This window comes from Rissa tridactyla, chromosome 13 (genome assembly GCF_028500815.1).
Source record: "Rissa tridactyla isolate bRisTri1 chromosome 13, bRisTri1.patW.cur.20221130, whole genome shotgun sequence".
Classification (NCBI taxonomy): Eukaryota; Metazoa; Chordata; class Aves; order Charadriiformes; family Laridae; genus Rissa; species Rissa tridactyla.
This window is the reverse complement of record NC_071478.1, coordinates 3,581,819-3,597,347: the sequence shown is the minus strand read 5'-3', so window position 1 is coordinate 3,597,347 and position 15,529 is coordinate 3,581,819. Positions and strand designations below refer to the sequence as shown.

General features: G+C 60.4%; 2 protein-coding genes across 2 annotated transcripts in view; both read left to right on the top strand.

Moving 5' to 3' along the window:
- Positions 1 to 5,156: 5,156 nt before the first annotated feature.
- Positions 5,157 to 9,585, top strand: LOC128917269 (uncharacterized). Its single transcript, XM_054220018.1, is given in 1 exon segment — positions 5,157 to 9,585. A coding segment is annotated over 1 exon segment (1,107 nt). The 3' UTR covers positions 6,264 to 9,585.
- Positions 5,493 to 15,529, top strand: part of FAM222A (family with sequence similarity 222 member A) — a 29,397-nt gene continuing 19,360 nt past the window's right edge. Inside the window, exon 1 of the mRNA XM_054220017.1 lies at positions 5,493 to 5,669. The gene's annotated coding sequence lies outside the window, so the exon portion shown is untranslated. The remainder of the gene's footprint in view (positions 5,670 to 15,529) is intronic.

Below are 15,529 nucleotides of genomic sequence, written 5' to 3'. Positions count from 1 at the left end.
GGGGGGGGTGGGGGTGGAAAAAGCAAGCAGAGAGCACGGGAGCTTCTGCTTTCCTGACCCCTGCACCCCCGAACACTGCCCAGCCCCACACCTCTGCCACCTCCCACGGCGGCAGCACCCAGGGGCACAGCGAGGAGGATGCTCCTGGGACACGGCTCCTTGCCCAAATGGGAGTTTTCCGTGCCCGGACCAGCCACTTGCCCTCCGTGCCCCCCGGCTCCGGCTCTCCAGGGCTGACCCCAGCACTCAGGGCGCTTCTGGCCCCGGGGATCCTGGCGAGGGGCCGTATGGGACCAGTTTCTTGCCTTGGGCTTCCACTGGGCAAACTCTGTTCTCGCACCAGCGAGACCCAGGGTCGAGCCCGTGCGCCGGTATGGGGCGAGGGGCAGCGGATCCATGCCTCAGCAGCAGCACGGAGACACCCCTGCTCCTGCCTTCCTTCCTGCTCCTCCTCCTCCTCCTTTACGCCTGGCTGCCCGTGGCCGTCTCACTCCCGCTCTCCATTTGCTTTCCCAACAGATGTTGGTGTCTCTCCTCTAACGAGCGTTTTAACGCCGGAATCACCCTCTCCCCACCTTGACTGGGAAGCAAAAAGCTTGACATCTCCCATCAGCATCAAAGTCACTCGCCCAAACATCCCGCACCCCGCTGCCGGTGCCGTGCTCCTCCGTGCCCACAGCCCGGTGCTGCCGGAGCCATCCCAGGAGCACCATGAAGGCGTTCAACGTCCACTTCCCACCGCATTCGTGTCCCCCACAGCCGCCCCATCCCTGCCTGTGGAGACCCCCCCTCTCCAGACTCCCCCATCCCGGCTCTGCCCCATTTGGAAACATCTGGGAGCTGTTAAAAACCTCCTGGGATTTGCCGTGGAATGGGGACCGGGCTCGTTAGCCAAAAATCGGAAGCGCCCACCTGCCCACCTCCACCTTCGTTAGCACCAATAAACCCTCAGCCGGGCGGATGGCTGTGCCCGGGTGATATTAATTACGGGCAGGAGCTGGCGGGGGCGGGGGGACACGCGAAGGCGCCATCCCCCCGCCGTGTCCTTCAGCATCTCTTTGTGTCCCCGTTGCCAACACGGGAGGGCTGCGAGTAGGGCAGGAGGCAGCGATCCCAAATATCGATGCCGGCCCCGATCAATGCTATCTCCTTTTTCCATGCCTATGAGCTCATTGATTTTTTTTTTTTTTTTTTTTGTTGTTGTTACCTCTCTGTTTATGTAATGTCTGAACTTTGCACAACTGAACCGTTTAATGTGCAGAAAAGAGCCCTGTTGCCATGAAAACGGACCTGCAAATGACAGCACGAATGCGGAGATATCCCTGTTTTATTGGGCCATACTGAATGTATTTTAACCTTGATAAGTCAATAACTTTTCGTACAAAAGGAACGAAAGCGGCTACGGCTTTTCAGAGCCTTGAATGCATTTAAAGCGGAGAGTAATGGCCCGTTTTTAATCCCCTGGAAATCTTTCTCATTCTGAGGGCCAGTCATTTCCAGAGCAGACTGACATTTTGGTCAAAGAATTACAGCGTGCATTTGTCAGGATGAGAGATGAAAACGCTCAGCGCTCCGGATTGCTAGCGCCGGTCAAAAATAATGATATTAAATTAAAGGCACACCGTCGTCTTAAAGATCGGGGGCAACGATGCCGCGTATCTCCGCTTTCCGAGCGCAATGGCGAGGCAGCCGGCGAGGGAAACTTCGGTGCCGCAGAGGAAGGAGTTCCCCTGATCCGGCCGATGCCGCCTTTACTTGTGCTGGAGCAGAAGGACTTTTTAAAAATCTCTCTCTCTCTCCTCCGGCAGCTCCCTTTTTTGCAATTCAATCCCTCTGGAGGTGGAAGCGGAGCCGGTCTCACTTTGCAGAGCTCATTCATTAGAAGATTAAGGCTCTCCTTGTGTTCCCAGCATCGCCGGGTGAAATTTATGTTCCGGCAAAGTATTCACGGGTTCCCTGAATCACAAAAGTGTTTCTCCTCTGTAAAGTCTTAAAAAAAAAAAACAAAACCAAAAAAACACCCCCCAAGGATGTAAAATGGGGAGGGTCGGAAGTGCTTAATAGTATCTTCTTGAAGGCAGTGCCGAAACACCCACCTTTTGAAGTTGGCGATTTCAAGATGAATCTCTTCCCCGGCAAAGACGCCGCCACCCTTTCAAGTCCTTGTGAGCGACTTCAGGTGGTTAAAACATTTTCTGAGAAGAATGAGGGCTCCTGGGTTGGTTGGGTTTTTTGTTTTTTGGGTTTTATGTTGTTGTTGTTGTTGGGTTTTTTTTTTTTGTGCAGAATAAAAAGCAATCTTTCTTTCTGACTTACTAATAGCTTTGATTAAATTATCTTTGAAAAATCTAAGTGCTGTTCGCAAATCTATAGTGGTTTTATTCTTATCGCTGGCCTATATTGCAAGGCGGAAAGCAGACAAATAAGCTGCAGAGAAGGTACAAAGCTGCACGAGAACCTCCTGGATATATGAGCTAAAAATGTTTGAACTGAAACAAATGAATAGTATGAATAGCCCTGCTCAAAGAGGGAATTTATTCAATATAATGTATTTTCACAGGGAGGATAATACGCATTATAATTACACAGAGGAATCGCTCTCCTGAAAGCATGTCTAGCTATTATTTTAATTTCTCAACCTTCAGCGTGTGCTGGATCAGAAGTGGTGACTGGAGCATCTCCCCACGTTTGGAGATACCCAGTGTCCCGAAACGGCTCCTGGATTTCAGCTCTCCTCCTGCGTACCCAAGTCCCTGGATGCCTCGGGAGCTGCCAGGGGCTGCCCTGGTTGGAGGAGCCGGAAAGGCTCTGGGAAGAAGCCAAACCACCCCCAAACTCCTCAAAGCAGTGTGCTGCAAGGCAGGAGCCGGGGCGGAGGGAGGCGGGAAGGCGGCGAGTTCCGGAGCACACGCTGGGCTGTTTCGGGTGTGCTCGGTGGCAGCGAGAAGCTCCATGTGGACACGTACTGGGCTCCTTGGCGTCATTATGGGCAAGAGTGATCGGGCAGCTCCTCAAAGGTCTCTCTAACTACAAACACTCCCACTCTCACAGCCTGTGGCAGGGATATGCTGGGTTTGGGGAAGGAATAGAGGGCTGAGAGAACTGGGGGGGTTCAGCCTGGAGAAGAGAAGGCTCCGGGGAGACCTTCCAGCCCCTTCCAGTCCCTAAAGGGGCTCCAGGAAAACTGGGGAGGGACTCTGGAGCAGGGAGGGGAGCCAGCGGATGAGAGGGGACCGGTTTTAAACTGAAAGAGGGGAGATTTAGATGAGATCTCAGGAAGAAATTTTTCACTCTGAGGGTGGTGAGCCCCTGGCCCATGTTGCCCAGAGAAGCTGTGGCTGCCCCATCCCTGGAGGGGTTCAAGGCCAGGTTGGACGGGGCTTGGAGCAACCTGGGCTGGTGGGAGGTGTCCCTGCCCAGGGCAGGGGGTGGCACTGGGTGGGCTTTGAGATCCTTCCAACCCAAACCATTCCATGACTCCATGGCTCCAGGGCTCGCGCTGACGAGGGCAGACACAGCGATGACAGCGCTCAAACCACGGGGCTCAGCAGTGGCTACAGCCATCGCCATGGTGGTCGCCAGCTCCCCGGGGGGCAGGAACCCGCAGAGGACCCCTCTCCGTGCCTTGGAGTGTCCCGGGGGCGGGGGCTCCCCACGAGTCCCGCGGCCCCGCCGAGCCCACCCCACGGGGGGAACACCTCCTGCGCCGCCGGGGACTACAACTCCCATCGTGCCCCGCGGCCGCTTCGAATTTTCCCGCGAAAGATGGGGTGGGGGGGTGGGGGGGGTGTGCAGGTTTGGCGGGGTGGCGCGTGCTGCCGGTGCGGCCCCGCCCCCTGCCGCTCCTCCCCCAACCCCCCCCCCCCCGCAGGACGCGCGGCGGCGTCCCCCTGGTAACGCGCCGGGGGCGGGGCCCAGCCGCGTGCGGCCGCCGGGCCCCGCGCGGGGCGCTCAGTGTCGCCGCAGCCGCGCGCCGGGCGGGAGGCAGCGCCGGGGGGGGCCGCGCCCCGCCACCGGCACCGCCACCGACACGCAGCGCCGAGCCGAGCCGAGCCGCGGCCGCCCCCGCCACCCCCCTCCCCCCCGCCCCCAGCCCCCTCCGCCGCGCCACCGGCCGGCGGGCACCGCTCGCCGCCGCACAAAGGAACCGGAGGACCGGCGGTGTGATGCCCCCGGGAGTCCCCGCGCCGCCTGAGCCCATCTGCGCCGGGGTTATTTTATTTTAATTTTTTTTTTATTATTATTTTTTTTTTTCCCCTCTCGGATATTTTTCTCCCCCCCTCCCGCCCCCCCCCGCCTCCCCCCGCCTCCCCCCCCCCCCCCTCCTCCCCCGCCCGCCCCGGGGGCAGAGCACCGGGAGCCGCCGCACGCTGGCCGCGCACGGGGCGGGGCGGGCCGCCGGCGGGGCGCGGGGCCGGGCGGGCGCCGCCGCTGCTGCTGCGCGGCCCGGGGGGGGCGGCCCGGCGCGCCCCGCACCGCAGCGGCCGGAGCCGGCCCGGATCCAGCTCTGACGGTAACGGGGGGCCGGCGGCGGGTGGGAACCGGGGGGGTTACCGGTGCGGTGAGGAGGGGGTGGGCACGGGGGACCGGGGGGCTCCGGCTCCCGGGGCGCATCAGGAGGCGGCGCCGCCGCAGCGCGGTGCCCGGCGGTGCCCGGCTCTCCGCGGCCGCGCAGCCGCGGGGAAGGCACGGCGGGCGCGGAGCCGGCGCCGGCGGCTGGGGACCGGCTCGCCCCGTCGCTACCGGAGAGGAACGGGAGCAACTTTTTTCTTTTTTTTTTTTTTTTTCCCTCTTATTTTTTAATTTTTTTTTATGGCTTTTTGGGTCGCCTGAGTCGTAAGTGGAAATAAAATATCCACGGGTGCCTCCACGAGGAAAGCTGAGACACTTCCACCGTGAGCCGTCCGTGAGCTGCTGCTGCCTTTTCTACCGACCCCCGGCTGCCCCTTTTCGCCTGGAAAAAAAAAAAAAAAAAAAAAGGTTTTTTCTCCTCCGCCCCGGAACCGGCCGGGGAAAGGAGGCGGCGGGGAAGCGCCCGAGCCCGCAGGGACACCGGAGCGGGTGGTGGCAGAGCCAGGCCACCCGCCATCGACCTCCGCGCTGGTGTGGATACCGCCGGTCACAAAGGAGAGGAGAGGAAAAGGAACCACCCTGCGATGTTTTATTTAAAAGCCCATCTCCCGCGGTGTCGGGTGGCTCTGCCGGAGCAGAGCCGTCTGCGGGCGAAATGCATCTCCCGAAACAAGCTCCGCTGCGGAGGGAAGCATCCCTGTGGCATCTCCTGGACCATCGGCGCTGGGAATACGATTCACCGGGGACGAGGCGTCGTGGTCCCCCAGAACGCGGCTGAGCATCCGCCGAGGCTGCCACCAGCTCCGGCCGCGGACGAGCGGGCTGTGCCGCCTCTCCGGCTCGGTCCCCAACAGAAAACGAGGTGTTCCCGGTGCCTGTGGATGTGGCTCAGCCCCAGCATCCCAATCCAGCTCTGGGGAGAGCCCTGAGATCGTGGGAATTTAATGGCTGGAGAGGCAGGGCCCGGCCGCAGCGAGCCGGCGGCAGCTCGGCACGGCTCGCTGCAGGGCACCGCTGCACCGGCTGGAACCGTGGCACGGCTCCGGCCCTGCGGGTTTATTTCCGAGGAGAGGTGGCAGCGGCAAAGTTTTGCAGCCGTGCGTGGTATTTTCCGGGGAATTAATTTGGTTGGCACCGGGCAGTGGTGGTTTGCCTGGCTCTGGTGGTCGGGGCGCAGGTGTCTCTTTAGGGATATTTTTGATATATATATGTGTGTATGTGTACATATGTGCATCCCCCTGCAAGGGATGCTCTTGTTCAGAGGCTGCAGGCAGCTTGCCTGGGTGGGCGACGTGCTTCCATGGAGGGCTTGTGGCCGTGGGGATCTGCAGGCGTGGGGGAACCCTCTCTGGGTAAGCCGTGTCCTGCATCTTGCTCGGTCTGATTTTGTGGAATTTGGCAGTTTTGTACCTTCCCGTGCCCCTGCTGTGGGCTTTTACCATCCGACGTGCCGAGCACATGTCATACTTGCCGGGTGCCTGCTCATGCCCGCGCCGGGCTGGTGGGACCCCGGCTGGCAAATCCTTCGCATGCGGGCTCTGGTGCTGGGGGATGAGGTGGGAAATATCCCTGGCAGAGGGCACCCGGCATCGCAGGCCCTGGGGAGGGACTTTTCCTATTTAGGATCCTTAAAACTTTCAGGAGTGAATGGTCAGGTGCCGAGGGCCGTGCTGGGGCGAGCAGCGGTGTGAGCCGTGTGCCATTGGGTCAGGCTGCCTCGAAGCCATAGGGGAAGGAGAGGGAAGCTCTGGCCGCACTGCCTTCCTCTGACCTTGCCTGTAGAACAGGGGAAGAGAAAGCCATTCCCCGGCAGTGGAAGCCTGGCCTGTTTTCCTGGCTTTAGGAATGGCTTTCCTGCCGGCTGAGTGGGTTGGTACCGGTGGGGCGCGTTCTCTGTGCCGGAGCTACGAGATGGGCCCCGTTTCAGCGTTAAAAATGGAAATATCTGATGTGAACATTTATCCCCAGGCTGGAGCAGAGAAGCCCACGGAGGGAGGGAAGGGATGGGGTGGCTGCTGCTGTGCCATGCCCCAGGGGATAGAGGCCCTCCAGGGAAGCCACATCACCTCATTTTTTAAGCCCCTCTGGTTGTTTTATTTGAGCCTGAATCACGCCTCCGTCCCTGCGCAGGCTGCGGAGGAGCATGTTCTCTCCCCGTGCTGTTTTTTAATTGCAGCCCGCTGCCCTCCCTGAGGAAGGGCTCCGGCTCCCAGGGCCGAGGGGCTCCCAGATCCCACGACCCCGTGGCGGTGGTCCGCACCAAGCACGGTGCTCTGTGCCCGCCGCCGTCCCCGAGCTGCCCCCGCGCTCCCTGCCGTGCCTGCGGGATTAGTGCCCGGCCTTTGCACCCCTGCCAGGCGGCAGAGTTAATTTTTTGCCTGAAGCAGGTTCCCTGTGTGGCCTGAACTTGTGCGGGGGGAAAAATCTGGGGTGAAGCCGGGCCTGACCCCGGTGCACCTGCTGCACAGGGACCTACGGCCCTGTAAATATTTGGTGGGAGAGTCAGCCCACCCTGCCATCCTCCTACTACCGGGGTACTGAGGGCAGGGATGCGGGTCCCTGAGTGTGGCGAGTGTCGGGGCGATGGGGTTGGTGGCGGGAGCCTGGTGGCCCAGTGTCTCCTTTTGGGGACAGAGCGGGATATCCGTTGCTGGCAGGATAAAGGTCCTTTTGCTGGTGGTGTCTGATCCTCAGACGGGGGGGGAGTCCGTGCCCCGTGCCCCCCCGGGGGGCTGGCTGGTGCCGCCCGCGGGGATGCTGCAGCTGGCGGGGTGGGCCGGGGGCTGCACCTGCCGGGACCCCCGCTCCCAGCCCCGCCGGCATCTGTGCCGCCGCATGTCCGTCTGCAGCGGGCGCATGCATGCAAAAATAAGACATTTCTTCTTTCTCTTCTGCCTGCGCATTCCTCAAAAAGCTAATATTCATGAAAGGTAATTCAATCAAACCGCGATGCCTATCAGCTAATGCAGCAAAGCTGGCGCAGGGGTGAGAATGGGAGCCAGGAACACAAAAGCCCTGTTTTATTACCTCCTGCTTGCCTGAGAATTGCTTTTCTCCCTCGAGTGAGCCGGCTAAAGCTGGCTTTATTATGTTAACCTATTTGCGTGTCAAGAGCTATTGTGCCTCTCTTTATCTGTGTTTGTATTTGCTCGATGCAGGGAATAAAAGGACGAGGCGAAAATGGATGGCTGGTCAGTGCTTTGCACTCTGGGGGCACTGATTGGTTGCTAAGTGATTTGCATCCCCGGTAATCGCTTTTATCTCGGAAGGATGTCGTGTATAATTATAAGCCTACTGACATCTTTTGAAATCTGCCTAATGGGTGTTTTTAATTTACATGGGAAGCAGGGGCTATTTGTGTTGCTCTGATTACAGGTTGTGCGAGTATATGGTTTAAAATATAGATATTTACATAGACGTGGGGGACCGTGAGTGATGAGGCTGTGATTTTTGGCGAGTCCCCGCTCTCCCGGGGACGGGTGGGAGAGCAGAAGTCACTGTGCGTGAGTTTGGGGTTTAATCTCTTAGCACAGCCCGGGGTGGTGCCGGACCATGTGCTCGGCCCGGGCATCAGCCGTTCCTATCGCCGTCCCGTGAAATAAAACAAGAGGTGGGCTCCTGGCTGCTGCAAACTGGACCCGTCTGTGCTGCCCGTGTCCGTTTATCCTCCGGAGCTCTCCTCCACAGTCCCAGGATGAGGCACGGGGGGGGCCACGGCACCGAGCCCCGGCTCCGGGCATCCATGCCAGCGTGGGGCTGATGGTGCTGAGCATCCCTGCCGTGCTGTGGCCGGGGAGCTGGCTGTGCCGGGCGAGGGAGACCCCGGGATCTGTGGCTTCTCGCTTGCCCCCCGCCATGCAGAGAGTGATGGGTGCTTCGCTGGGACGGGGTGGGGGGTAAATATTTAACCCGTGCGCTGGCTGAGCCCTGCCGCGTCGTGGTTCTCGGGAGCCGTGTGATCCTGCGTCTTTATTAGAGCTGCAGCTGGTGGGTTCGCACGGCCGCGCTGGAGCCGCTGTGTTCTCTTATGGCAAATAAAGCTCCCTGTCACCTGCGGTCCCGCTGCCAGCCCCGGGCACCTGCACCCGGCGGGCTCCGGACCATGAGCGCACCGGAGCCTGCTGAGGCGTTAACGGGGCTCAGGGTGTGCTCCTGGCGTTGGGGGCATCGGCAGTGCCGTGGGTGCAGCTCCTGGGTGGGTGGTGGGACGTGGGTGCTCCAAGACTGTTCCGGGTGTGTTCGGGTGTGGAGGAGTCCCGGTGTGTCAAGCACCCCAGCAGCAGCGCGGTGCCGAGCCGGCCATGCCGGCGGCGCGCTCGGCTTTCCTGCTTTCTGCCTCCGTGCTGGTAAATCCTTGCGGTGCCTCAGGGGCTGCCGGGGAAGGGCAGAGGTCTGAGGTGGAGGTCGCAGTGAGATGAGGGGTGTTGGGGTCCTTCCCGGGGCTTCATGCGCCAGGACTGGGACATCTCTGAGACACGCAGAAGTCTTGACACGAGGTCGGTGCTCGCGATGGGCACAGGGGCCGGGGTCCCTCTGTGGTCAGTGCCGGGCTGGGAGAGGGTGCAGGGCGGGTCCCAGGGACAGGTTACCCTTGCGGGCAACTCGCACCAGCTGCCTTTCTCCTCCTCCTCCTCCTCCTCCTCTGGGAAAGACCACACCTGGATTACAAGCGTGCCCAAGCGTGCGCCCCGGCTCCCTCCTGCTGCGCACAAGGTGACCCCATGGATTTACTGGGCTGAGGGGGTTTCGTGGCAGTGCCAGGCCGGTGGGAAACGCGGGTCCCGGGAAAAGTTGCTATGGTGGGGGTGAGTGCCGGACCCTGTGCCCCGGGGTGCTGCGCCCTCCTGCGTGGGCAGCCCCCGTCCGTCCCGTCCGGCGAGTGACGGGCGCCGCTATTTATGGCTGACTGTAAACAAACTCCCAATGAAAGAAAGTTAATGACCTGAGACTGACGGGAGCCTGCTGGGAATTTTTATAGCCCTTGGGACTCCTTTCCCTTGAAGAGAGAATACATCAGCGTTTTAACCCAAAACGGCGAGCCGGGCGGTGTGGCGGCCGGGGGACAGACCCAGCGTGGGGAGGTGTTTCAGAGGGGTTGGCCCTGGGCGAGGAGGGGGTTTCAGTGGAGCGCTGGTGGGGGGACCCGGCTCCCGAACCTCTCCCCGTCCTCCTGCGTGGGACTGGGGTGCGCAGCCCCCTCCTCGCCCCGGCAAGGGCGGGCATGTCCTGGGGTCTGGGGCTCTCCAAGGCTTTCACCATCTGCCTCTTGTAGGTCATCTCTGCCGTGCTCCAGGCTAGAGCTGGGGCTGGCTTAGCGTCACTGGTAACCACACTAATAAAGCCTTAATACCCTGCAGCGGGGAGATTTCTCTGTGGGAGATAAAATATTCATATTGCTTTCGAATTCAGCCTTGGTTGCACGACAAGGGTGACGCGGGGGAGACGGGAACGCTGTGGTGTGGGGCGCTCCGCTGCCCCGCTGCCCTGCCCGCCTGCCCGGCGCGCTTAATATCGCATCCTGGCTAATTGCAGGGTATGAATATCGCCGCCGGTGCTCTCAGGGGACAGGATGGCGAGCACAGCGCGGGGTGCCCCGCTCGCTGCCTGCTCCCGTCACTGCCACCTCGCACGCGCAGCCTCCGTCTGCGTGCGACGCTTGATTTACCGAGAAGAGCTGGCAGTTAAACCTGACAAATTGAAGGCGGTTTTAAGTGTTTCAGGTTAATTAATAGTCAGGGAAGTATCAATTTTTTAAGGGATGTTCTTGGCTTGCAGGGAGAACCGAAGCTTGACTTTCCCTTTGGAAAGTAACACTGTCTGCACGGGTCCCCCTGACAGGGGGATGGAGCCGGGCTCGGTGGCATTGCTCTCTGGTTTCTGACCCCCAGTCTTGTATTTCTGCTTAAATTTCTCACCCCGTGTGGCTGGTGCTGAGGGAGGCTCTGGGATGGGGAGGGATGGAGCCATCCTGCACGACCCAATAGCCAAAAGGAGTGCCAAAGCCCCACCGCTCCTATGGGTGCTCTTTGGGGGTCCCGTCATCCTCTCTCTTTTCGTGATGGCCTGCTGCTGCTGAGGTCTGTGCCATGGCAGCAGTGCACAGCTGTTCCGCTCCGGTGACCAGAGCGTTTTGGCTGTAGCCACCTGTAGCGGTGGCTCCCTGCTCCCATGGGGGACCCGCGGGTGAGCACCGGCGTTACTGGGACCATCAGGCTTTGTCCTGGCCCGGGAGCTGATGCGGATGAGTTGAAGCTCCCCTTGCTTCACGCACGCGTGACCCAGATGCTCACACCTGCTCACATCTGCCGAGCTTGGGCCGTGGGAATTGCCCTCCAGGGTTCAGGTTTTAAAAAAGTCATAATGAAAGATTAAACTTGCGTGTAAGAAGGAAAGGTAGAAAAGCAGCAGTGCCCAGTCTCTGGGTGTGTGCAGCACGGAAAGCCTCCGAGCTGTGTATGATCAAGACTGGGTGGTACGGGCACCCGAGCAGCGCCTGCGGTGGTCCCGGTGCCAGGGGGGTGCGCCAGGGGTGGGCACCGCTGGGGGTCTCACGCTGGGTTGTGTCCCGGAGCATCACAAAGCCTTCGCCGGGCCACCTGCGCCATCTTTCTCAGCATAGACTGGGGTGCGGGTGGAAGTGGTGTTTTTTCAGCAGCCCTAATGCTTGGGGATATGAGAGATTAAGGTTAGTGACCATTTTTTAACTCAATAAAGGGGAAGACAAGCCGGAGTCTGCAGTCCAGAGATATAATTAGTTCGCAGCAGTGGTGCTTTCTTGATTTAGCTTCAGAGAGCAGAACAAGACAAGGATGTTATACCCAATTAGCAATAACATACAGTCTGAGCCTCGCTAGGTGAGATAACAAGCCATTTTTATAGCTCTTCTTTACGGACTTTTTTTTGAGGGGGGGGGGGGGGATGGGGAAGGGAGAGAGGGACCGAGTCTTTATTTCTTTTCATCTGGGAACAATTATTAGTGAGCTCAGAAAGCCCAAAGCCGAGTGATATGTTGGCCAACACAGATGATTAAAAACAAAATGAAAAGCTGAAAAAGCCTGGGGCTGGGCTGGGGATGTCTGTCCGTCCGTCCCAGCGGGCTACACGGTGGCCCCAGGGCAGCCGGGGGGAGGCTGGGTGGATGCTGGCCGTGTCCCGGCAAGGACACAGGCAAGGGCCACCCACTCACCGTGGATGTGTCCTATCTGCTGCGGCGAGGGTTTATGGCAGCACGTGGACTGGCAGCGCTGCTCGCTGCCCGGTGCCTGCGGGGTGGCCGTCGGCGCTGCTGCCATCCCGGCTGTGCCCCGAGCCGTGTCCGTCGGCGACCACGCCGGTCCCTCAGCAATGTCACCCCCATCCGCGTCCCCTGCACGGCACCGGTCAGATGCCAGCTGCCTGCTGTCTGCCAGCGCCCTGTTCCCGCTTTATATTGCGGATCGATGGGCCATTGATTTTTCCTCCCGTGTAAACCTGGACGGGTTGGGGCTGCGGAGGGTTTTCGTGCACGTCTGGCTCCGGCTCTCCCGAGGTCGGCGCGTCCCGTGCCGGTCTCCACAGCCCGCCCACCCTCCCACGGGTCTCTGCGTGGCGGCGAAACTCAAGGACATCCAAAAAAACCAGCCTTGTAAAAAGTCTAGAAAACTCAGGTTTCATTAATCAGCTTTTAATAATGGACTGTGCTGTTTACGTGGGTCACTCGCCGGCTGCTCTCCCCTCTCCTTGCTCCCCGGGGCAGCAGCCCCAGCCCCGGACCCTCCTGCGTTGCCCGGTGAGATCGTGGCGGTGGGGACTGGTGGGGACCCGGCTGCGTTTGGGGCACCCATGGGAGCAAGGTGGCTCAGTGCTTCCCTCTGGGCATGGTCAGCGTGGGACATCCCTGGGGACACCTCTGCCCCAGAGGGGTCTCAGGGTGGGGGACATTCTCCCTCCTGGTGTGTCCCCTCCGAGCCACCCCTCTCCCATGGGGCAGAGCCAGGGGATGGGGCAGGAGCTGCTCGCACCCTCGGGAGTGGGGGCAGGGGGCTGCCGTCCCCTCCCCTGTTCTTCCCGTCCCCTTGGCAGAGAGTTGATGGGCAGTGTCCCCTGATGCGGGGAGTTCTGGCCGTGGGGGACCACTGCAGTCTCCCTTGGGACCCCCAGCCCACCCTGGGGAGCATGTCCCCTTGCAGGGCGCTGATGGGGACAGGGACGGGGACAGCCCGGCTCTCCTCCCCACCAAGCGTCGGGAGAAGCCGCAGAGCCGCTCTCCGGACTATTAACGCCCCACAACGATCATCAGCTCTCGTCGTAATCATTAAGACTATTAGAAAGAAATGTTGGCTTGCAGCTAATGTCAGACTTTCTGTTCTGCTTTGCAAACGCGCACAATTAATGCCAATCAGCCGGGGGAGGCAGCCAGCTCGCAATCACGGCGCGGCTGTCAGCTCTTGCCATCCCGGCTTGTACATTTTCATACAATTGCTATAAACATCCGAGGGAAACTCCGCGTTCTTCTTCGGCGGGTGCGGGTATTGTTCTCTGTTCCTTTTAATTACTCGGCATTCAGCAGCTCATCCGGCCTCGGATTGGTGGGGGGAAAGTAGGGCTCTGTAAAACAAATATATAAATCTCGAGAGATGCCTTATTCTCCCCATTCAGTGGCTGCGTTAGGTTATGCGCGGCTAAATAAGGAAAGCCTGTTTAATTTTTCTTTGGCTTTTTCTTCTTCGTCCCCCTTTCTTTGTGTTGCTTTTTCCCCGCTGGGACACAGGCCGGTCCCTCTCCCCCGGGGAACCCCAAAAGCAGGGCCAGCTTGGGAGAAGAGGGGAATGGGGAAGAGCTGGAATTACTTGACCGGATGGTGGTATAATCCTCGTTACAAAAGTACACATCAATTATAAGAATTCCTACAGTAATCTTAGAAATCTATCTTTTCTGCTGAACCAGCTCATTAAAGAGCACCATTCATTTCCATCTCTCCGGGTGAGAAGGGTTTAAATCTCCCGAGCTTTGTATTACAAAATAGACTTAGGGTGATGGACTCTTGTTAAATATTAAAAGAAAGAAGTTGTTTTTTTTTTTTTTTTCCCCTTTTTTCCCCTTTTTTCCCCCAGACTGGCGGCACAGACGAAGCGTAATGTAAGGAGGGGAGGGGGGGGGGTCCAGGGAGGGGGGGATTCCCTGCCCTGAATAGCTTCCCCATCTGTCAGCGGGGCGATGCGGGGCTGCGCTCAATGGGCGCCTTTGAGGACCCCGCGCCTCCCCTCGCCCGGAGACCCCAGCCAGCGCCGGGGGCGGAGGGAGGGAGGGATGGAGGGAGGGAGGTTTCCCCGGGCCGCCCTGGCAAGCCCCCGAGCCTGCGCTGGACCCGGCCGCCGGCACAGGCAGGGCTTTTGTCTGCCGTCGGGGCAGCGGCCAGCCACGGGGCGAGGGACGGGCACAGAGCCCCTTTGTGTGCAGCTGCACCCCGAGGCGAGCAGGGGCAGCGGCGACGGAGCGGGATGCGGGGATGGGAAGTGCTGGTGGGGATGGGGAGTGGGTACCCAGGGATGGGGAGCAGGACCCAGGGATGGGGAGCAGGTACCCAGGGATGGAGAGGGGGTACCCCAGGATGGGGAGCGGGTACCTGAGGATGTAGAGTGGGTACCCGGGGGTAGACAGTGGGTACCCAGGGATGGGGAGCGGGTACCCGAGGATGTAGAGTGGGTACCTGGGGAGCGGGTACCCGAGGATGTAGAGTGTGTACCTGGGGGTAGACAGTGGGTACCCAAGGATGGGGAGCGGGTACCTGGGGATAGGGAGTGGGCACCAAAGGACGGGGAGTGGGGACCCGGGGATGGGCAGAAGGACCCGGCGATGGAGAGTGGGTACCCAGGGATGGAGAGTGGGTACCCCGGGATGGGGAGCAGGACCCGGCAACAGAGAGCAGCGGCCGGCCAGGGTCGAGGGTGGCGCGGGGCGATGTGTGCTCTGCCGCGGAGGCTCTGTGCAAACACGTTAATTTGTTTTCTTTCTTGCCTCGCCTTTCAGGGTAATTGGTTGCATTTGAAGCCTTTGTGAAAGCCTTTGATTATAGTAATTTCAGCAGCGCGATCTACCCTGGATTCCTTCGTCAGATTCTTTCACAGCTCAGGCGCTCGGGGCTGTAATTACTGAGCGGCGCGCGCCTGGCTGCCGTGCATGCTGCAGCCGGACGGGCGGCTGGCCGGCCTGGGCACCGCAGTGCCGCCGCAATAACTGGGGGGTCCCCAGGACCCCCCTCAGTGTGGGGGGCAGGTAAGCCCCTGAGATGGGGCAGGAGATGCCATGCCGGGTGCTGGGGAGCTTTGGTCTCTGCGGTGTCGAGTCTGTTGGGTCTCAGCTGGGGACATGGGTCCTGCATGTGCCCAGGGGGTGGGCGCCCATGCCAGGCTGGGGTCCTGGCTCCTCCAGGTCCGGGTTACTTTTAAATGCTGCTCCGGAGGTCTCCCTGGAGCTGCTTGGCTTTTCGGCTGGTTTGATCCCGCATCTTGGCTAGGGCTGGGATTGAAAGCCCCGTGAGCATCCCGAGCATCCGGCGCTCGCTGCCGGGGATGGTGGGCAGCTCGGTGGGCTCATCCCCCTGGCCCCCTCTCCCCTGACCATGGGGAGGCTCGATGGAAGCACAGCGTGACCATGTCGGATGAGTGAGGTTTCGCTTCCGGGGGCTGGGCAGAGGCTCCCGCGGGGTACCAAATGAGAGGAGACACATAGGTCTAGGTAGATGGTGCCCACACGCTGTGCGCTGGCCCCGCCGGCACCCCACTGCCTGCAGCCAGGGTCGGGCTCCGCCAAAAACACCGAAGGCACCCGAGCGGGGCCCTGACCTTTGCTAATGGGGCCGCTCCCCCCCCTCGCTCCTGGCATTTCTTTCCCAGTCCCACGTAATGACCTTCTCAGCAGCGGCGTGCCAGCGTCTGCCACTTCCAATTACCCACGCCTGCCCAGCGCCGCAGCCTCT